The sequence below is a fragment of the Trachymyrmex septentrionalis genome, unplaced genomic scaffold, assembly GCF_001594115.1.
Source record: "Trachymyrmex septentrionalis isolate Tsep2-gDNA-1 unplaced genomic scaffold, Tsep1.0 scaffold679, whole genome shotgun sequence".
NCBI classification, from domain to species: Eukaryota; Metazoa; Arthropoda; class Insecta; order Hymenoptera; family Formicidae; genus Trachymyrmex; species Trachymyrmex septentrionalis.
The window spans coordinates 27,609-52,803 of NW_017305861.1; the positions used below are offsets into that span (position 1 = coordinate 27,609).

General features: G+C 34.8%; 1 protein-coding gene across 1 annotated transcript in view; it reads left to right on the top strand.

The window, feature by feature from the left end:
* Positions 1–22,097, top strand: part of LOC108753267 (major royal jelly protein 3-like) — a 31,141-nt gene extending 9,044 nt beyond the window's left edge. Inside the window, exon 2 of the mRNA XM_018494712.1 lies at positions 21,100–22,097. Coding sequence (XP_018350214.1) covers positions 21,100–21,622 — 523 coding nt within the window. The 3' untranslated portion in view covers positions 21,623–22,097. The remainder of the gene's footprint in view (positions 1–21,099) is intronic.
* Positions 22,098–25,195: the final 3,098 nt, after the last annotated feature.

Genomic DNA, 25,195 nt, shown 5'->3' on the forward strand with positions numbered 1-25,195 from the left:
TGTGTGTGTGTGTGTGTGTGTGTGTGTGTGTGGGAGTCAGAGAGGAAAAGTGCCTCACAGACCTTGGGAAAGGGAGAAACACCGGGATCCGTGTTAGAAGGAAGGGGATGTTCTTTCTCTCTCTCACCAGTTGCATTCTTTCTTTAATCTATTGCCCTCTCTCTCCCACCCAATGTAGGATGCAATTCTCTCTTCTCCACCCGTTGCAGTCCTATACTTATTATTTTGCGCTCTCTCTCTCTCTCTCTTTCTATCGTTGCGCTTTTCTTTTCTTTTTTCGCACATGATTTTATTAAATAGATATAATATTTACGATTTTTGATACGACTTAGAAACTAATTATGATGATATTTTTATGAATTTTTAATAATATAATCTAGTTACACTAATTATGATAATAATTTTTAGTAATGTACAAAAATGATCAAGTGCGCTTTCTTATCGACTAATTGAATACTTATTGAATCGTACTACTAAATAGCTATTATTAATTAATTCTTAGCTAAAATTAAAACTATTAGGTATTAGTTTTAACTAAGGGCTAAACTACAGGGAAAAGAAGAAAAAAAATCAATATATATTTAAAAAATTTCATGCTTTATTTTAAATTTGATATTTTATTTTGATGTTGCGACTACCAGTTGTATATTTTAAATACATTTTGTGCGCACAATTCTTTTACATGTTTTACACATTGCATAGTATTACGAAGGCAAGTCAATAAGTTTTTAGAAAAACATAGTAAAACACATTTTTTTTTATTAATTTATTTTTATTTCTCAACATAGTCCTTTTTCAGCTCGATACAATTGATCCAACAATTCTCCAACTTTTTCAAGCCGTTTGAATAATATGATTTGTCCAATCCTTCAAAATAAGCCTCTGTATCGGCGATGAGCTGCTCTCTGGTGGTGAATCTCTTTCCTCCGAATCATTTTTTCAGGATTGGAAACAGGAAACAGTCGCAGGGGGCTAAATCTGGCGAATATGCTGGATGGGAAAGCAATTCGTAGCGGAATTCGTTGAATTTGGATCATTCTCGTTTCGATACACTTTCTCTGTTGGTAAGGTAGTACGCATAAAAGTACTTCTAAAATATGGAATATGCATACGTTTTGCTAGTTGTTGCAGTTGTACGTTAGTAGTTACACCCTTCGGCATTTTTAGCAACTGTTTAATGTTTTTTTTTAATCTTCTTAATTTTTTCCATTGCGACTCCTCGTCTGCGCTTGTACGGAGCAAGATAAACTCCATGACCTTCTATGACGCGGTTTCAATTCTTCCAACTGACGTTGCGCGGTTTTATTATCGTTTATAGCTTTTGCGACTCCTGCCGCGCTGCTGACCAACGAGCCGAAGCCCAACAGCGACAGAATAGGTAAAATACTATCACATCGTTTTGTCACTAGTAATATTCGTTTTTTTGTCGGCTTTTTCTTCTTCGTTTTCAAGCCCATATCAATTTTCGTTTCGATTTTTATAGCCAAACAGCTGTGGCAGCAGCTCTCTCTCCAAGAGTCAAATGCTTTTGCGATAATCCGTTTCCGCGCCTCCTCAGCGAGTATTTTATCATTGAGTTACGTGTCATTGAAATTTTTGTTCCGCGGATAAGTTATGTCGTGATCGCAACTCGCTGCGTCCAACGGATTAATGTCTCGATCGCCTCTAATCAATCGCTTCTCTAAATGCGTACCTGAACCACAAAATTGATGTCGGGAGATATGCAACTTAATCGGAAGTGCATTTATGTATGATTTAAAAAACCGCAGCTTTTTGTTGTTGTTGACATTTGCTACAATTTCTTATAAACGGCACTGAATCATCAATATGCAATCGATGGCAGGGCAAATTATAATGTTTCAAGCACGGACGATGTTGCTGAATCTTTGAATCAACCTTTATATGCTTGGGTCCTCGTTAGTGGATCTATATAATTCTTAAATTCTCATAGCAAAATAATTTTCAGTATATTTTCCAACTCTTTGGCGGTTAAACTATGTACATTACAGTTGTCCGACACGATAAGAAGCATTTTGAATACTGAGCGGTTTTGTTTTGCGCGGTACTATAAATACATCCACTCTCAATGTCATTTTTCAATATTAACAGTGTCGTAAAGGAAGAAGATATGAAATTCGTGCAACAATCGCAGACGATCAAAGTGATTAATGTCGATAATACAGTACAGACTGAAAAAAAAATACGCAAGCATGGAAACATGCTGCCGATTTCTATACGCGGAATCATCTGCGGTTCATCAAACTGCGATAAACCAAACATGTTGATAAGTTTGCTAGAAAGTCGAAATGGCATACGTTTCGAGAACGTGTACGTGTACTCGAAGTCGTTGCAATAGCCAAAATACCAATACTTGGAGAATTTATTAGCACCGATTAAAGAAATTGGTTATTTTACATTCTCCAATAATAACAATGTATTATCACCGAACGAGGCGCTTCCAAATTCCATTTTTGTCTTTGATGACGTGGCATGCGATAAGCAAGACGCGATCAGAGAGTACTTTGCGATGGGTTGACACGTGGACGTCGACTGCTTCTATCTGAGTCAAATGTACGCAAAGATACCGAAGCATCTTATACGCAATAATGTAAATCTGTTGAACCTGTTCCAGACAGGACGGTATCAATCTGAAACGTGTATACAATGATCATGTAAACACTAACATGTCTTACGAGAATTTCTGCTAACTGTGTCGTTGCTGTTGGTAACAAAAGTATGGATATGTAGACAAAGACAGTGCGCTTACGAATGGACGATACAGAAAAGAATTTAATGAGTATGCGATACTTTACCTGGTTAGTCGTCGTTGTCAATACGTCAACTACATAACATTTCCTTTCGAGTGCAATATGGATAACAACAAAAAAGCTCAAGGATTGCGAGAGGATAGAAACAAATTGCGAAAACGAGTGACTTGATTCGTAAAAAGTATCGCGCTTTAAAAATCAGCAAAATAGAGAAAGATATAACATTGAGGAAACACTTTAAGCCTATCATCGAACCTCTAAAACAGATTGATGAAAACACCGCTAATGATGAATCTCAACCAATTAAGAAAAAAGTCAATGTTGTAAAGGATAAAAATATTAAGAAAAGAAAACCTGAAGATAATAAAGATGTTCATGATGATAATGAAGATGATAATGATGGCCTCTGGATAGATAATTCATGGCTTCAATTAACACAGTCGTCTAAAAAGCAATGCACAAAAGAATCGAACATTACGTCGAATTCCAATCATGCATCGCCTGAATTACACCACGAATTATCGTAACGAACGTTCGGACATTTCCTCAGTTGAAGACTGATTTATGAAACAGCCAATAAATCACATGAAATGTTAGTTAAACAATCTTTGTAAACGCGGCAAGCGTTCGTGAGGAGTTACATAATCAATTGGGGGCACTTGGATAAAAATACGTAAACATACTTCTCAGTGGTGACAAAGAAAAGGCGATCGACCAATTATGGCGTATACCTCAGCGAAAACGGCACAATGCTCGCTGACAAATATTTTGATGTAAACACGACTGACTTTGTGATCGTAGAAGAAGTAAAGTACAAAGGTATACCTGGTTTGCATGAACTAATTTTCAAAAGAATCCTCGATAGCACTATTTATATACAGAGGATGATAAACTAGCAAATAAAAGTATACTGTTGATAACGAATGCTCATAGATGTAATTATAATGCAGATAATCCAATATTGGGTAAGGATACAGATATAAAAATATAATAGCATTCTTGGTATCAGGTAAAATACAGGTTGGAACGGGTGTACCACGCGCCAGGAATCTGAATAAGTCAAGTAAAAGAGTCGGAAAAGGTGTAATACCATGCATCATGATTCTAAATGACAAAAAAATCGATTATGTTCATTATGTCACATTTCACGATCTTAACGAGCTAGTGGATCGTCTCCGATTGCTTGAAGCCTCGCATCAGGCAGGTCATAACGCCCACGATAACGAAATATTGTCTATTATTGAGGAGTTTCGTGAAGCTGACTTTATTATAAATTGAAACGAGATACACAGTCATTTTAATTGACATCAAAATGCCGATCAACAACGTGTTACGTCTATGCTCCACATGCATAAAGGAGATAAACGCAACAGGAACCGAATTATTAGACCAATTTGATCGTGTCTAGGCTCCGGATCGCAAGGAAGCAGTGGGGAAGGGCCGATGCAAATTGAAGGCACTTTGCTTCATCCTGAAGCTCCTAGCGAGCTGGAGATCGATTGGAGGATGAAGTAGAAACCTCAACTCGTGCTCCGCTAAACGGACACACGAATAGTACTTTTAATTTGAAAAGCCCAAACTGGGTCAGTGTGCCAGGAGGGCGCACTTTAACACCAGATGTGCTAGTACGTCCGTATGCCTTAGCTTTCGGTCACGGAACTTAATCCAAATGACCGGAAAGTGCGGGAGAGCTAATGAATGCAAGAAGAGGTTTTATTTAAATTGACAAACGAGAGTTTAATTTAATAATACTATACTATAAAAGCAATATTTAGTGATACATTTTTCTTAAGTATAAAAATACAATTTTTGTTTTTCTATTCTGAAATATATGGTCATACGAATTTATGTATGTATGTGTGCGAGTGCGTGCGCGCGTGCGTGCGTGCGTACGTGCGTGTGTGGAAAGAGAGTTGTAATGCGAACGTTATTTTGAGAATTTGATGGAGAATTTGAAAGGAGAGGAAATTAAAGTCGTGTAGGGTCATATGGTTGGAAGGAAAAAGGATCGATGGGAATGAGGGATAGTATGAAAACTGAAAATAGGCAACTGGATCCCGCGATGTTGATTATTATTTGGTCATTAGTGCTCAAGCATTAAACTATGCTCAATATGTTATTTCCGTTTTTGATAGCCTTGGGAAAGGTTTACAAGGAAGGAAAATGGGTCCCATATGAACTGAAGCCAAGAGACATTGAAAGACGAAAAACCATCTGCGAAATTCTGTTTGCTAGGCAACAAAGGAAGGGGTTTTTGCACTGAATTGTGACTGGCGATGAAAAGTAGTTCTATTTCGATACGCCAAACGTCGAAAAACCATTTCCAAGCCAAGCTAACCATCGACGCCAAAGTGAAATATCCACGGAAAGAAGGCAATGCTCTGTATTTGGTGGGATTAGAAGGGTGTAATGTACCACGAGCTGTTGAAATCTGGTCAAACATTTACAGGGAATCTCTACCGAGAACAAATTATCCGTTTGAGCCGAGCATTGCATGGAAAACGACCAGAATATGAAACGAGATAGCATAACATGATTTTGCTTCATTACAACGCTCGGCCTCACAAAACTTGTCAAGGAAACGTTAGAAGCACTTTGCTGGGAAGTGCTATCCCACGCGGTTTATTCATCAGACTGTGCCCCTTCCGACTATCACTTGCTTTGATCGATGGCACACGCACTTGCAGAGGATCACTTCAATTCTTATGAAAACGTCGAAAAATGGGTCTCTGAGTGGATATTCTCCAAAGATGAATCCTTTCGCCGCGGAATTCGCTTACTGCTCGAAAAATGGGAAAAAGTTATCGATAACAATGGACAATATTTTGATTAAGTTTTTTGTTTTGTTTTTTAAATAAGATCATACTTTTTGCAAAAAACGGAACTTTCCGATTGACCATATCTTTTTAATAAAATCGCGTGCAAGAAAATATATTTATATCAACATTTGTGACTATTATAAAATTGTATTAACAACAAATGTGATACATTAAAAGATTGCGTGAAGTTTATGATGAAACTTCAATTATGGAGTGTGAATTAGTAATGTGCGCTTCAGATGAAATTGTACACTGCGTTATATTTAAAGTAAAAAATAAATTAATGTTTTATAAAAAAAAATGTATGTGATACTTAAATATATTACTAAATTTTTTAAATTATTTTCAGTCTCCTTTTTTCCTGCCTCTATTCAGCGATTTAGAATTATATATGATAAGAAGATGCCCAAATAATTTTTAATCAAATTATAAAAATAAAAATTGAACAATAAGAAATTATAATTCTAATTTCTATTCCTTTCTGAGTTTCCTCCACAATCCTAAAATACTTTTTTCGCTCTTTTCTATGACATCATCTGCTTGTCACGTAACTTTGAAACCTGTACATTCCTGTTTCTTCTTACAGCGAGTGGAAAAGTATCTTCTTTCTCTGTAGATATTTAGAATTAATAATATGATAGCTGTTCAGTATTACGACGTAGTACAATAAGTGTTCAATACCTACTCAATAATAGTTCATAATGGTTTGATAATTAAGAAAGCTCAGCTATTTATATTACATTACTAAAAATATTATTATAATTACTTGCTAAATTAAAATCATTGCTAAGTCATATCATTAAAAAATCGTAAAACAAATACCATATTTGTTCGGAGCGACAGGTCGTTCATTATTTCATCTAATAAGCATGCATTAAATTCAGTGTGAACTTAGCATTTCGCACATGATGACGTCACGCATGACGCAAAACGACGCGACTCGGCGAGTGACTAATGAGAAATGCGCCCAGCGCGCAGCACTGTCCTCATTGGCTACTCATCAAGCAAGAGGCCACGGCGAAACGACGGCCAATAACAGACGCGCCGATCACCAGTCGATCTTCGCACAATAAACCGCGGTAAAAATTGTTAAATGCGTATCAAGGTGATTCCAGATTGTTCTCATGTTTTTTACTAATAATAAATGAGAAGGTTCTCGATTATTCCTTTTTTCGATATATCCGGTTTTTTTACTGCTAGTACTTTCGAGAACAATCTGGAATCACATCACTATATAAGGTGCACGATCATGTCTTTCAGTTTTTTTCTGAGCGGTGTGATTTTCGACAGTCGAATTTTATGTTACAGTTTGGTGAGCTTTTCCATCCGAAAGAAATTCTCTGTGCGTGTTGAATTTGTGCTGTAGAATTCTTAATTTGTTTTGTGCTTCAATAAACTTTATTGTCTTGAGTGTGGAAAAAAGCAAACGATTTTTCCTTCTATTAATATTCCGCTCCTCCTTCCGAGTCGCTACAATATTTATTTAATAAAATTGTGAGCAAGAAGAAAAGAGAACGTGAAAGAGAATATAACGGGAAAAAGAGAGAGAGTGAATATTGTGATAAGTATAGAATCACAGGTAGGAAAGAGTGCACGAATATTATACTATATTAACATGTCGAATATCCTTCAAAACATCTTACACTGGCAAAGATGCCGTATATCGGCGCTTGCATTTTTGATCTCTCGCTTGTGTTGGCCGAACTGTTCCATATGCATTCCTAAAGAAATGTAATGGAGGAGACGAAACTTAGAAAAAACTCGGGTAATGTTATTGCATCAGTCGTTCAGACGGACCGCTACTGCAAAGCTTTCCAAGCATGAACGATTCCATAAGATTTTACGTTTCTATTTAAGATGAAGAGTTTTATAAACAGTAAGTTTTTATTTTATAAATTTTTTGTATACTTTTTCTCTACAATTTTTTTATTTGTTTTTTTTTCTTTATTTTATATATTGCTTTCATTTGCAGAACATCTTGCAATATAAACCCCGCCATACACCTCGTATATTGGGAAGAAAATTTACACTGACTTCTACAGCTTACAAATACCTGGATGTTGGAATCATCGTGTCTTTTGTGGAAATTGCAATTAGCGACAACCAAGGTAACAACATAATCTTGCCTCGTGCAATGTGGCGAGCTTTCAAAAGACGCGCCGATATTAAGCGATTCGTGCAATCAATCGCACCTTCATCATTATCGGTCCAAGATCTTGTGATAGAAGTCGTAAAAATGCGTGACGTGAATGTGGTCAAACACTGCATAATACATGTCTATATATGAAGTCATCAACCGTGCTCTTCATGTTCAAACTCGAACATTGCATCGAGAATGTATACTCTGAGCTGTGCCAGTATACGCATGTCGTCAATGAAAAATTTAAATATTTTGTAACACTTTTAGATAAAAATTGTATCATCGATAAATGTGCTGCTGTAGATTTTTTCCGCAAAATTTATAATAAAAAATCAAGTATGGAATGTGAATTAATAGTTTATGTTTTAGATAATGTTGTAAACAGTGTGAAAAGTAAATATACATTTTATTGCTAATCGGAAGCAGGTGCTTAAAATTCGAATTAAAATTAACTAAATTAAATTAAATTAAATTAAAGTTCCTGCTTATAAATATTGTAAAAACTGTATATTGTAAAACTATGTTATATAAAAATAAACGCATATTTAAACTATATATCTGGGTGTATGACATTATTCATTTCTTTCTAATTATCGCAGCGCTTATCATATTATCGCGCGCCGCTAACATTTTCGCGCTCGATGACTGTCACGTCTATATTAAGCGTTTGTTCTACTTATTTTAAATTTTTTAATAAAAAAACGTATGATAAAATATTTTTGCGTGCGAGAAGAAGATTCAATAGAAGCGACAACGCGGCGGGAAAGATGACGACACATAAGAGATAGTAAGTGTATGTGATAAGTGTATGGAAGCCTTTGTTACCGATGCATCTTTGGGAAGGGCGGCGAATGACGGCGGTGAAAAATACGGAAGGCATAGTGATACAAAAGCATAGTGATACAAAATGTCATCACGCATATTATGTTTATGTAATCCATCGACCGGGGTCCTATGTTTATGTAAACCAATTGCTTCCTCGCGCTTTCCCTCTTCTTCCTCGCGTCAACGAGTACCCCTCGCGCCTTCTCCCGCGCGCTAACGAATATCCTCTACGCCTTCCCCCGTACATCAACGAGTACCCCCCGCGCCCCGCACCCCTCTCGCCCACAACCCGTAATACTATACTATTAATATTATACGTACTATACGTATTAAACATATTATGTATCATATATAAGTGTTTTTATTAATAAAAAAAATACATAAATATGAAAAAAAAAAGAAATAAATTTTTTTATAATAATATTTTATAATGTCCCCATGGCAGCGTGTCGATAGAATCTAGAATAATGTACCGTTTATTGTTGTATAGACTCAGAGCGATTTTTGTTTCGGATATAGTGTATACTTTATGCAATTTCGATCTTATGCATGACTACCTGCGCGTCATTTCAATTGTGTCATTGAGACACCGCGTATAATCATTTAATGGAATTTATGGATCTCGCTACAACGTTGCTCTTGACACCCTTTACCTTCTTAGTATCTTTTTTGCCATCGACGCACATGGTGAACATTATCGCTCTAAGTCCGACGAATTCGGTTATGATCGCGCCGTTTTCATCTTTCATTAAACCGGGAACTTTTTTATTTACGAACGGAATATCATACGCATTATCGACCGCTTAATCGCTAGTGTCGAATTGATTGATATCGTGCTTCATAACAGCGTAGACATCGTCGCACTTGATGTGATAAATAAGGCTATACATAATTTCGAATCGATATATTGTACATAATTTTACATTTTTCATGAAAGAGCGGTAATGTACTCGTGGTGAAATTCATACAAACATGTCTTGGATATGTCCAAGATACACAGTTCGTGAACAAACCGATATACCTCGTATATCGGTTTGTTCACGAACTTCACTTCGAGTTTACGCATTTTTATTGCAACTAGAGATAAAAAAACACTTCTATTATAAAAGTTTGGTTTCGCGATCATTGTCTCTGCACCGTATCTTCCGTTCCAAATCGCACGTCGACATAGTTGCGCACGTTCTCCATGGTCTTACCGAATATCGCGTTGTTCATTAATTTATATAAATTTTTTTTGAACTCGTTATTCGCGCGAATTCTAAAATTTGTATTGAGTTCGATGTACTTGCGAAGCCATGAAAATTGCGCGAACTGTAATACAGTAAATTTGTGTGATGCGGAGACCGTGACGAATACATTGCTGTAGATTGCGATAATAAATATTGCTTTTTATCATATAAATTTGCGAGGCGTTTGCCATCTCGCTTATCAGGAAGTTTCTCACGCGTCGGACAAAACGATAGATCGGAGTGCATATCATGGAGATGTTGCGAATATCCAAGTCAACTTCGAGAATGTAATCTGTCGGTGAATCTAACGTGACATTCATAACATCAAAATTTTCTACATTGTTGACCCATCAAAAATCGACGTATGGTAATGATTGACACATTGTCGAGCCGTAGAAATTGTTGACGTTGTAACGTCCTGATTTAGAACTTACAGTGCTCCGCTTTGTTTTCCGGTCAATCTGCTGCACGGACTTTACCGGGGGACGCCCGGAGCGCGGTAACTGGTCGAGATGAATGGTTTTCACTGGGACTATCGCGAGACACGAAAGAACTACCGAGAAAGGGGACGAAACCCAACTAAGAACTACAAAGAGCTAAATTATCTCCTTCAAAAATTGAAGTGCATATCGAGATGGATAAAACAAAAATAATAATAAAAAAAAAATAAAAAATTAGAATACCCACATTAATTGCTGGCACAAAATCAGATGAATCCGATTTAACATCTGACGGTTTAAGTCAAATGGGATTAAGTATTCTGCAAAAAAAAAAGAAGAAACCATATAACACTGAGGATTCAGTGTCAGTGAACGCAGTGAACTCAGTGAACGCAGTGAATATATTTAGAATAAAACTCAGTGAACGCAGTGAATATATTGTTAAAAGACGAAACTTGAGAAATACACGGTGGATATACGAGAATGAAATTCAGATTACATAGTAAAATAAAAGCGTGCGATCAGCATGGGAGTCAGTTAGCAACTGCCAGGTCGTCATCAGCCGTATTCTTTGTACGCCTCGGTCCTTTCGTTAGACTCAATATTTTGGATAGATAATCATGGTATGCGGCTCTGTTTACTTCCAGCATCGATCGGTAGCTCCTCTTGAGGCGTAATGGTACTTGATGTTCGCACAGTGTGATACATGGATTTTCTTAATATTAATTATATTTTATATTTAACAATATGAAAATGAGAATAATGGAATAATAATTATAAAAGGTAAGTAACAAAATTAAAATATAATGAAAGAGACTTAGTAATTTAAAACTAATAAAATATTTACATGTCGTTGGGCATATTCGCAATTATGTACTTATATTAAAATAATACAATAATGATAAAATATCAATAATAAAATTGTCATAAAAGTAGTTATAGAGATTAAAAATAATGCGCGGGTTCAAGCCGGCGTTCCTAAAACCATTAATAAGGTAGAATATAAAGGGGAAAATCGGACGACGTTACAACATCATAATTCATCAGGTTCGTCGATGGTTTCGATGGATCGTACGACGGCATGTATTTGTTGTTGGCTTGCACGTACCTGTTGAAACATTAGCTCAGACCCCCGCGTATTCCACGTTCGATGAATAGAACCATGTCAACGTCGGTAAGAAGTTCAAAATTGACGCGAGTATGTTTCAACATCACATTCCACGTAAAATCCGGTAGTATATAATAATACGCGGGATCGAGTCCATAACTGGTAATGCAACTGTTGCAAAAATTCTCAAAAATCGGCCAACAATAAGACATCTATTTTTAAGTACAAGTCGCTACATTTAGAGTTTGAATGGAGAATCGCTGCCACACTTTCATGGCATGCGCGTAATCACGGACACAGTGTCGCCCGTTAACGAACTATAAAACGATTTACACGGAGGTAAACATATATTCTCCAATTTTTCGACGCAGTCATATGTACATATTTGTACGGAAATACATCTTTATGCGTGAGTAGATCGAAATCCTCCAGGTTGAAAATAAGAAATTCTAATCATGTAATTTTCAATTTATCTTTATCGAGATTTAACGCTAATTTTTCTAAACTTGATGCGAGAAATTTATATAAATCAATAAATCATAATTTTATATAAATTTTTTGCTTTTGATCATTTTTATCTATAGTGCTATCGTCATAGGAAGTGTGTTTACATGTCCTTTGTACGTGATAGTTATATCCTTGATAATAAAGTGTGTGTCGTAGTCCGATAAATTATGAAAAATGGGTACGTAATGTGAATCTTTATAATTTAACCCTTATGTGGCCAACCAAAAAATCTTGTTATCCTTAGTCAGATATAAAACGCTGGCAGCTATGCCGTTACCCTCTTTATTTCGAAGGCCAGGTGCATTGAACTAAAAAGGTAGGGAAGTAGAAGGATCTCTACATTCTTCTATACCTGAGTAATGTTCTAGAATATTTTTGAAACGAATGTATACCCAGTGTTCACAGATTTAGAACGAAACGTACGGAGATGGGGGAAGCTCCAGCACGTTATGGAATAGCCCAAGCGCCCCCCACCTCCGTACATTTCGTTCTAAATCCGTGAACACTGTGTATACCTTTAGCAGGCACTTTAGTTTAGTTTCTGTCGTTGAATTGAGGAAGTAAGACGTGTAAGCAGTGTGGCATCGTTAGTCGGTACGAACGTAGCTCCGATATTTTCGTTCGTTTTTGATATTTTCAAGTTGGTTGGTTGGTGGTTTCATATATTGTGAATGATTTTACGTGTTTTGTGAAATTTGTGTATAATTATAAACAAATATATATAAAAAAAAACAGTTAATATTGAAATTCTTGCATTTTATATGCAAAACGATGGATCATCTAACACGAGCCGAATATGCGAGGTAAGATACATAAAATAAGTATATTATTTATATTGGATGCTTCATGTGATGATTTTAATGTGTAATATTTTTATAATAATTACTTATTTATTATTTAGATTGAATGCTGCTCAAAGAGACGCATATTTGGCAGCGTTACTAGGCGATGCCGAAGACGAGAGTCTCGCTTCTTCCGACGACAGTGAAGACGAGAATTGGCTTCCGGCGGGTGATTTGCGGCGCGGTTCTCGTAATAATGAAGCATCAGATAATGAGGAAGAAAGTGACATTGAAGCAGAGATACCTCAAGACGAAGATAGTGAAAATGGTCAAGATCAAGACGATGTAGATGACGGAAGCAGCAGCGGCTGTGATGACGAGGATGAAAATGAGAGTGCTGAAGGCGATACTTCGGAGGGTATTGCAGCCGCTTCAGAAGTTCATGAAGGTAGCTATTTTTATAATTTTTTATAATACTTATGTTATGTTACCTAATTAAAATTTTTTTACATAAAATTATCATATGTTTTAGATAATACGAGAACAACGCTTGTGGCTAAAGATAAAACTGTTTGGAATAAAACGCCTCCGCAAAATCATCAAACACCTCTTAGAAATATTATTAGACAAAGAGCTGGACCACATAGAAGTACACAAATGTTATCGATTTCGAATACATTCAAAAAAATTATATCAGTAGAAATGGTTGATATCATCGTGCGTTGCACAAATAGAAAGGCAGAAGCCACATTTCAAGAATATAACAACAAGTATCCTGAAAAAGAGCCACGTGTATGGAAGAGAGTGACACCGCAAGAAATGTATGCTTTTTTTGCAATTTTGATATGTGCTGGCTGTAATAATTCGAATACCGATAACATAAATAATATGTGAAAGAAAGTATCTTACCCTTTGTACCGTGCAACGATGGGACGCCAAAGATTCAAATTGCTTTTACGTTTTATACGATTTGATGATTACACTACACGTCGTGCACGAGCTGTCACGGACAAAGCTGCTCCAATTACCGACATATGGAATATGCTGAATGCAAATTTAGCTACAATCTACAAACCAACAGAAAAGTTAACGATTGACGAGCAGTTATATCCTTATCGAGGCAGAACGAAGTTTACCCAGTACATGCCTTCGAAACCTGCTAAATATGGTATAAAAGTATGGTGGGTATGTGATGTCGAGAATGGTTTTCCACTCAAAGGAATCATCTACACAGGCAAAATAGGTAATACTCGTGATGTCAATCAAGGGGAAAAAGTTGTCAAAGAACTTGCGATTGCTTATAAAGGATCTGGAAGAAATATAAGTATGGATAGATTTTTTACAACGCTACCTCTGGCTAAATTTCTCCTTACTTGGAATCTCACTGTAGTTGGTACATTGAAAAAAAATAAACCATATATTCCGCAGGAGATGAAAGCATCAAAAACAAGAGGGTTATTATCAACAGTTTTCGGCTTTCATGAAAAAGTAACAATGTGCTCGTATGTTCCGAAGAAAAATAAAGCAGTAATTTTACTGAGTACGATGCACGATGATGATACAATTTCTGATGCAATTCATCAAAAGCCGGAAATGATTTTATTCTATAATAAAACTAAAGCTTTGTTGCAATTTGAGTGGGGCTTCTATATCCCGGTCAAGTAGTAATGATCGCGTACCCGTGTATCGTCAGGCGCGAACGGTTTTTCGCACACGTGGCAGTGCTTGGCACTATTAAACTTTTGCCAATCGTCTCGCGAGACATCTGCCATGGGAACATTAGCAGACACGATAATATTTACATTATACGCTAAACTTCTGAATTCCTCGGTGAATCACGCGACGCAGTCGTTACTGCAACGAAAATGATATATCGACAGAGTTGTCGTACGAACAATGAGCGTAATATCTGATGCTAAACACGTTGTAATGTTGGACCTATATTTTGACATATTTGGGTCTCTTCCCGTCTTCTTCAGGATGCATTCCAAGTCAGCGTAGACCACGAACGGGATGCACTCCTTCCTGCAGTGATTGTTAAAACTCAACCACCCAGTGGGGTGGTAAAAAAAGAAAGATTTTTTAAACGGTTTTAAAAACATTTTGAATAATATTTAAAAAATATTTAAGAAACGTTAAAATTAATGGAATAGTTTCTTTTTTTTATTAAAAAACATTTCTTTTAGCATTGTAAAAATATTTTTTTAAGATTAAAAGAAAATATTTTTTTAATATTAAAGAAACATTTTTTCTATTTTTGAAATAATTTTTTAAGATTATTAATCTTAAAAAAACGTTTTTTAACATTAAATAAATATTTTGTTAATATTGAATAAATGATTTATTAACATTTTAGTAATTATAAACATTTTCGTAGATATCAATATTTGAGCAAAAAGTGTAATAGTATATATTTCAATTATATATAATATATGTTTCAATCCTTCAATTCGGATTCTTATCAATATAAAATATAACTTGAAATTACATAAATAACGCAAATTCCAAGTTGATGATTCCTGACAATTTAGTTTGTCTTTCTTTATCCAAATGCCAAATTAACTATGTAATAGCCCAATGATTATCAAAAATATTACCTTATACAATAATAATATAAAATTTACATAAAGTAAAACCGAAGTCATATATATTGCGTCACTGAGTAGAATCACATCGCTTATCAGATTGTTAGGTTTGCTGTGTAGTCATTCAAAAGAAGCACAAAACGAAAAATTGAAGAATTATTAAAATTATTTGTTCGAATTTTTTATTATACATATCCATTTACGTAAGCGTTTTTCGCGGATCCACGTAAAGGACTTGTGGTGTTGACAGTCAGAGATACAATGAGAGTCAAAATAATAAAGTCAAGTAATTATTGAAATACTTGGTGTACAAGTATGAAATGCGGATTTTTTTTTCAAAAAAAATACATTAAATTCGGAAGAATGATAAAAAGAGCTTTATTCAAAGTATGCTAGTTACACATTTTTTCGGGCAATTTGTGGATACCACGCCAGTAAAAATCTTCCCCCTTTGCCGCGAACCATTCATCGAGCCATTTTTTCACATCTTCGTACGAACCAAAGCGCTGCTCAGCAAGTGCGTGACCCATCGATGCAAACAAGTGGTAATCGGAAGGAGCCAAGTCTGATGAGTAAGCCGCATGGGGTAGAACTTCCCAGCTGAGTGCTTCCAACGTGTCGCGAACCGGTTTTGCCGTATGTGATGGAGCATTGTCATGAAGAAAAATGACTTTGTGTTGTCTCTTTTGGTATTCTGGTCTTTTTTCAAGCAGCGAACGGTTCAAATCGATCAATTGTTGTTGGTAGCGTCCAGCATTAACCGTTTCACCAGGTTTTAACAGCTCATAATAGACCACACCCTTCTGGTCCCACCAAACACAGATCATCGTCTTTCTGCCAAAGCGATTCGGTCTTGCGGTCGATGTGGATGGTGCGCCTGGGTCTACCCATGATTTTTTGCGCTTGGGATTCTCAAAATAGATCCACTTTTCATCCCCACTAACGATACGATGCAAAAACGACTTTCTTTTGTATCGTGCAGGCAAAATTTCACATGTGTTTTTGCGCCTCTCCATCTGCCTGCCGTCCAACTCATGCGGTACCCATCTTCCGGTCTTCTGAATCTTTCCCATCTCTCGTAGGCGATTGGAAACAGCTTGTTGACTAACGCTCAATTGCTCTGCGAGTTGTTTTTCTGTTTGTGAATCATCTTCGTCCAACAATGCTTGCAATTCCACATCTTCGGACCTTTTTGGCGGTTTTCCGTGTTCCTTGTCTGCAACATCGAAGTCACCACTTTTAAAACGCCGAAACCATCGTACACACGTTTCTTGCGATGGAGCATGTTCACCACAAGCTTCTCGAAGTAATCGGTATGATTCAGCAGCAGTTTTCTTCAAATAAAAACAAGAAATTAATGCTGTCCACGAATGCTCTTTGTTTGGTATAAATTTCGACATATCGAACACAGCAACACAGCACTATGCAAACACTTTTTCAATTTATCACTCGTGTGCATCTGACACTTGTTGATGGCATTTAAAAATGGCATAACAGTCAAATCTTTATACCACACACTGCATTGATGCGCCATTTGTTTTCTCAAATCCGCATTTCATACTTGTACACCTGGTAAAAATAAAACTAAGAACAAAAAAGGGTAATATCAACGTTACAATTTCGTAAACAAATTCATGTATAGTGGATCCAAAGAATACGTATCATTCTGTAAATTCAAACTCTATTTTTGTTGCTTTATATGGATCGCTCCCGAAATCAATCTTTTATTAAGAATTTTTTCTTCGTCTAATATCATTTCCCAATCAAAATCATGTTGATGACTGATTCTATGTTTTGTTATTACCGAATGCTGTGTAGTGTTTTAATTTATGTGATTTTTATGTTCATTTATCCATGTCTTCAAACATCTACCTGATTGGCCCACATATGATGCTTCACAATTTCGACAATCAATGTTATATACAACGTCTGTATAAGATAGCTTGGGACGAACGTCTTTATGACCTCTGATGAATCCCTTAAGATTATTAATCCATTTATATGTCATGTGTATTAAGGAGTCTTTTTTTTTTTATTATAATTTTTTGATTTTTTCCAATAAAAGTGATATAAAGGGGATTGTGAAAAACTTATTAATTTTGTCTTCATTATTGTTCGTTGACTTATCCATAGGTGTGTTACCCTAGTCATTCCAATGTTTAAAATTTTTTCACAATCTATTTTTGATTTCAGAAAATATGAGTTTTAGTGGATATCCATTGTTTAACCGAATTTTTATTATTAATTCAAAATTCTCTTGATGGTAAATATGATAGGACAAAGATAGAACTCTGTCAATTAAACATAATTATAATAATTATAATTCTTTAATTTTTTGTTATGTGCTTCTTTTGAATGACTACACAACATATCTGACAATCTAATAAGATGATGTAATTCTACTCAGTGACGCAACGTATATGATTCCGGTTTTACTTTATGTAAGTTTTATATTATTATTGTATAAGGTAATATTTTTGATAATCATTGAGCTATTCATTACATAGCTAATTTGGCATTTGAATAGAGAAGAACAAACTGAATTATCAGGAATCATCAACTTCGAATTTGCGTTATTTATGTAATTAGTTATATTTTATATTGATAAGGATCCGAATTAAAGGGTTGAAACGTATATTTGTTTGTTTTGTTACATTCACATGAAAAATAAAGAATTTCTGTGCATACGAATAGCTGATGTAAGCTCTGATGGGCTTTTTTATATTTTTCACTGATATATGTGAAAAATATATAAATAATCTCTTTTAAAAGATATCTTTTAAGACTTTTCTAAAAGATATGTGTTCTATTAGATATGTGTCAAAGAGATCATTTAGATATCTTAAATATATCAATTACAAATATTTTAAGTCCGTATTACAAATCAAACTAATCAAGACTCCTTATAAATCAAAGAATTGGAAAGGATACGGACAGTAGGAGTCAAGCGCAGAAGACGTCGCGCCAATAATATATCTGTAAAGTATAAAACTTCTTTATTTATTAAAACGCGACGTTCTGCGCTTGACTCCTACTGTCCGTATTCTTTCCAATTCTTTGAAATATTTTAAAGATATTTTTCAAGATGTCTTTAAGATGTTTATAATAGACATATTTTAGATATATTCTAAAAATATCTTTAGATATTTTTAAAGAAATATCTTTTAGATATCTATAAGACATTGTTTTCTGGGTATCCGTTTGCTTGTACTAACATTTGACATCAATAAACCGTTATAAGTTTCATTGAAATCTATTGATATTATGACGTAAGATTTCCTTAAGATGTACAACATTGTTGCAAAAAGTTAGTTCGGTAACTTTCTTCTCACTGTATAAATATTATACAGTGTAAGTTGTACACAATATTATACAAATCAAAGCACAAACAATATTTTGAAGAGAAAAATATTTTGCAAAGAACGAAATATCCAAAAAAAATTAAAAATAGATATTACACTTTTCCAGCCGACTTTAAATGCTTTAAGCTAAGCATTCTCGAAAGCATATTACACATACATGATTCAATTACTAAAACCGCGTAAAAGTAATGCATAGATTTACGTGCAGCTCACTACAAATCGCAGGGAAACCCATAATAATTCATTACTAATTTAAACATGAAAATACTTACACAAACCGGATTATGTTATTTCCTGTTAAATACCAGTAAACTTTATATCATAAATTCCTTGCATGTCCTCATGTTTGGAATTGCAGATGTCAACAGAAAACATTTTTATAAGAGAATCCAACTATGTACCATGAAATGGAAATGCTTATATAACCAGATTTAATATTTACTTTGATAGATTTTATGCCAATTAAAAATTGATTTGTTCATATCTATCCTGATGTAAACGTATATACTTTTTATATGGACGTAACTGAAATTTTTAGCAAGGTAGAAACGTTAAAATTACGTTTTAAAATCATGGTTGCATAAACATTTTTATCGATACAAAGTTTCCTATTGGTTTCTTACGGTTATGGAACTATATATACGTTTAATATTCTTGAAGCTTCCATTGATGCTTTCTATATAAAAATTATGCGTTTCGCGGGTTTCCTCCGTGTTCAGATCCATTCTTGAAATGCCAACCTATCAGTTCCAACCTTGCAGTTCACTTCATTAGGGCAAAGAGCAGCCTAATACTGAACTGTTCTTCCGGGCTGTTCCTTTTTATATTACGCTATTTGTTGGAGTGAAAGAAGAAAATTGTGGGAAAGAAGGGAATGGGGAGGGGGGGAGGGGGAATTGATCAGTCTTCAATAAGCGGGAGAATGGTTTTCCATATTTTATTTATGTTGTAGCCATTATCTCTATTTAGATTGTTAGGATGTTTTTATATCTCTATGGTTTCTCTATACTTTCTTGGAAAGTATTATAACAACCTATAACAACCAATAACAACCTATAACAACCAATTTTATGAACAAACTTCAGGAGCGGCAATGGGCTTTCCTATTTCTCCTGTAATCGCCAACATTTTCATGGAGCATTTTGAGAAAGAGGCCATTTTGAGAAAGAGGCTCGGAAAAACACCTAAGAAATCAGAAGTTTGGTTCCGTAGACAACACATTCGTGATATGGAGACACGGCAGAGCCGAACTCCGTAAATTCCTTATTCTCAACAATTAACATCTAAATATCCACTTCACTATAGAAGAAAACGGAAAACTCTCCTTCCTAGATGTTCTTGTCTCTAAGAAAGCTGACAATACCCATCAAGTGTACAAAATCAACACACACAGATAGATACCTAGATGCCGAATCGCATCACTACCCATCACTAGATTCTATCTATTCTCCATATGTCAAAGGAACAACAGATAGGATTGGCAAAATATTAAACAAACACAATATTCGAATTATCTTTAAACCACCCAAAAAAATAGGACAAATCTTAAGAAATCCTAAAGATCAAAGACCTCCACTCTGCTCCGCAAGAGTATACAAAATATCTTGTTCCTGCGGGCAAGTATACATTGGAGAAACAGGGAGAATGGTCAACCTACGGATAAAGGAACACCAACGTGATGTCAGGCTAAAACACGTCACGCAGTGAGCATTATCAGAACACAACATCGAAACAGAACATTAAATACAATTTGATAAAGCGGCCACAATAGTCAACATTACTTCATACTTTCCAAGAAAGTATAGAGAAGCCATAGAAATACAAAAACATCCTAACAATCTAAATAGAGATAATGGCTACAATATAAATAAAATATGGAAAACTATCTTCCTGGTTATTGAAAACTGACTGAATTCCCCCCGCTCTCACCCACAATTCTCTTCTTTTCCACCATCACTTCAACAAGTAGCATAATATAAAAAGGAACGGCCCGGAGAAACAGCTCAGTATCAGGCTGCTCTTCGCCCTGATGAAGTGGACTGCAAGGTTCACGAAACGTTGGTATTTTAAGAATGGATCTGGATACGGAGGAAACCCGCAAAAAGCATAACTTTTATATATATATATACGTTTATAAAACATGCATGTGCTACCTAAGATGCGATCCTTCACCACTCATTTATTCTTTCCATTCATATTTTATCTTAAAAATCAATGAATTTAAAACGTTGTAAAAACGTTTGTAAAAAACAACATAATTATTTAACCAGTTCCTAAATAGTTCAAGAGATTTTAGGCTTATAAAAATAACCTTAAATGGTTTTAAAATAAAAATAACTATTCCTAAACATTTTATAAACATTGTTGTTTTACTTGAGGTTTTTACATCGACAGTCAGTGCTGGCTTATATGCTCCTTACTAATTATTATTGTGTTATTAAAATTCTTTGTCAATAGTATTGTAAACATATCATTTTTCTATATTCGAAATTTGAGTATAATTTTCTAACAAGCGACAATCGAATTTGTTTCAGACAACTCTACTATTCGCCTTTATCTTCTTTTCATCTGTATTCGGTTCCGGTATTTGCTCTGACGAACAATTTGTCAAATATCGATCAATACGTGAAAGAACTTGGACGGAAGACTTCGCAAACGGATGGCATGGCGATGTCGTCTACTGGTGTACTTTACTTTGGTCTACTAGCTGACGATGCCATCGCTATGTGGGATACCAAGAATACACCATCTTTTACCGTCGGTCAACGAATTATATCGCGCGATCATGTATTGACGCAGTGGCCCGACAGTTTCGCATTTGACGAAGACGGCAATTTTTGGTGCGTCACCAATATGCTGCAAAACTTCTTAAATAATCGCGTTGATATCAACATGCCCAACTATCGTCTTATTCGATTACACGTAGGCGTTAAAAATTATCAATATTATGAGAATGGCACGGCACCCGAGTTACCAGATTTCACCGCCGGTGCTGATTCCGTCACATTTGTACTTGTCGCGCTATTGCCTACCATTTTGGTATTTATTACCAAGTAACCGCTTTACAAAATCTTGTTAAAGATATTTATGTTGTGAATACGAAGAAACAATTTACGAATCCACGCTAAAACAGTTAATCATGTATTAATTAAAATAACGCACAAATTTAACTATCAATCAAGAGGCATACATAATTAAACGCATAATGCACAATCGTGTAACCAATCAGACGCGATATACGATATCCATTACATGAAAAATCTGTACTATGTGACCTTTGAACATCGTGTCTTTTCTTACAGCTTATTCGAGAAAGAAACGCAAAATCTAATAACAAACTAACGTATAGAAACAGTTTAATTTTATCACATAAAAGTGTATGACCGATTACCTTGCATCATTTCCAAAATCAAAATATTTTATACAATTTAAAAGATTATGCTACAATTTACAGTAAGAAATTACTTTGGACCAAATGAGGTATTTTTTAGACTTCTCAATATTGAAATTAACGCCGCAAACCAAATTTTTTCAGCACACATATAAGGTTTTTAAAATAAATTGAAATTAAATAATAAATAAATTTTGAAATTAAACATACAAGAAATGGCTTTTTTGCGATTCTTTGTAAAAAAAAAACGTTGACGTTATCTTGACATTCTGATTAGAAGTTATAAATAGTATTAATTATTTATTCTCTAAGTAACAATAGACGTTTTGAAAAAAATGAATAAATAAATATTATTAATTTAAAAAAGTACATTTGATGAAAAATGGTGTACATAAAAGCACAGTTTTACTCACCAGAGGCACTATTTGTATTCTTAATTCGTTTTTAAGTGTACTTTTCCATAAGCTCATTGTCAACCATAAAGTCTTCAAATTAAAAAAAGAATCATTAAAAAAAATCACACTTAAAGATAAAAATCACACACGTATAGTAATACTTACCCTCCAAACCGGATATTTATAAGTAATTTCTAGTATTTCTCGTAAATCGCACATTTTTTTAATTAAATTGAAACTGATTTTTTACTCTAAATCTGTTAGCAAAACTGTTAGTAAAACTGTTGCATTGACAAAATCTATTGACATACTGACACACTGTCCGATTGACCGCTAGAAGTTGCACGAAAATGTAGGTATAGCAATAAAATTGTACGTGACTTACGTGCATTTGGACCTGTTTTATTGCATTGACCTAAGATTTGCTTACCTATATTCAAAGGATTTAGTTGAAATGATTCAATTGAAATGGTCTCTCCCTGGATATTAGATATTTTTTAAAAGAATCCTTAGCATTGCCTCTCGGTCAAAAGTATATAAAAAGATACCATATCTGAAAGACACGACAAAAAACATAAACATATTTGCAAGATATCATTTATAAAAAAAAATGTCATGTTAAAATTATATGTCTCAGTTAAAAAATTAATTTTTAATAGTATAAGAAAAACGGCGAAGCGTGACACGCACTTTCTTATTCGCTAACTTGGGTACTTATCGAATCGCACTACTGAATAACTGTTATATATTAATTGATTCTTAAGTACTGGAAAGGAAGAAAGAAATAAAAATGTATTTAAAAAAAAATCTCACACTTTATTTTTCAAATTGAGACAATTCTTTTTGATGTTGCGACCACCAATTGTATATTTTAAATACATTCTGTAACGCATAATTTTTAGCATAATTTCCACATCGCATAGTATTAGTAATATCTAGTATTATTATTATTATTATTAGGCATTAGGAACTCGAGCTCATTGCCGCAAACACCAAATCCCGCCACTGTTCCCGTTCCTGAGCAAGATCCCTCCATTTGTGACCCTCGTACCTCATTTCGTTAAGGTCCATTCTAATATTATCTTCCCATCTACGTCTTGGTCTACCTAATGGTCTTTTCCCATTCGGTTTACCAATTAGTATTTTATATGCAATTCGATTCTCATCCATACGCGCCGCGTGACCTGCCCATCTTAATCGACGCGATTTTATGACATTAATAATATCCGGACTATTATATAATTGATGTAATTCTGCGTTGTGTAATTTTCTCCATTCGCCCGTTTCCTAATTGCGTTTTGTACCGATGATTTTTTGAAGTACTTTATTCTCGAAAACCCTAAATCCTTTCTCGTCTTGTAACGTAAGTGACCACGCTTTGCTGCCATACAGGACTACCGGTAAAATAATCGTTCTGTAAATTCTAATTTTTAAGCGTCTAGACAATATCCGCGAACCGAGTAGTTTCCTAACCGAATAAAAGCACGCATTCCCCAAATTAATTCTTTCCTTAAGCTCTTCTCTTATTTCATTAGTTTGGTTTTAAATCGATCCTAAATACTTAAAATTGCTAGCCCGTTCAAAAATTATCTTAATAAAATTATCTTAATAAATTATCTTAATATCTAGTATTAGTAATATTATTAGTATTAGTAATATCTTATTCACAAAGATTCTATATCTTCGTAATCAACGTCTAAGATTTCAATGGTCATATTGTCACTATCAAGTGTACTAGCCAACCATGCACGTCTTTTGAAGTCCTTTAACATATACGAGAGCCTTATTGTCGTCATTTTTTTCCTCATCGATTATAGCCATTATAATCAGATATTTCGTCATGTTGTATGGAATCATTCTGTCTTCCCATTGCAATCCATAGTGATAAGCACTCAACCACAAAGCGCAAGACTTTTCAAGATATTCCATGGTATGGGGGCGTAAAAAGGTAAGAGAGAAAATAGTTCCTTTTCTCAGGACCGCCATTTCCTTTACAATAAATCTTCTTCCAACGACAAATTTTTGCAGATCTACTAATTACATTGGTATAGCCACAGCGAATGACTTTTGGAGACTATGCTTGATCAGGAAAAAATGACTATTATCACTTATATCGAAAAATGCGGAGAGGGTATTATTCTTTTGAAAACGATTTATGTAATCTTGCGTACTACGTTGGACATTAGGTTGTATTTGATCACGCGTTCGTGTATGATGAGGCAACAAGCTGTAGTATTCGCGGGTACATTCTCTTTAAATTCAAATTCTAATTATACATCCATGATACCACTTGACGGACTCATTTTGTCGCGAGCAGTTAATAATTACTGTATGACCTATCAAAAAAGGAGTTTAATTGAAATGACGGTTCATTCCTTTCACGAGAGATTTGATAATAAGACGTACGGAAATGTACATACATATTATACAAAATAACAGCTCCGCTTGTTAAAGTTTAGATTCAGATCATCATACGAATAAAATTCAGAGTTTAGATAAATTTTACATTGGTAAATTTACAATTATTGAAGTAAATTTTACGTGTTGTCATGATATTTTTTTATCAGACTAGACCAAAGATAACATATCGCGATTTTTCTAGTTGACTTGCAGTCTCGATGGCCCAGGAATGCTTCGTTGTATTCAATAGTACTCATACAGTTCCCAAGAACCTATACATAGATATCGTCCACTTTCCAAGGTTCGTAGCATGGATAGTTTATTAATTTCATTCAACGCAACGTGAGGCATTCGCCATTGTACTTTGAACAATTCAAGTGTCGGCTCTGTCGTGTTAAATCTCCCAGTATGTAATTGTAACCATTGAGCACTATCAAAATAAAT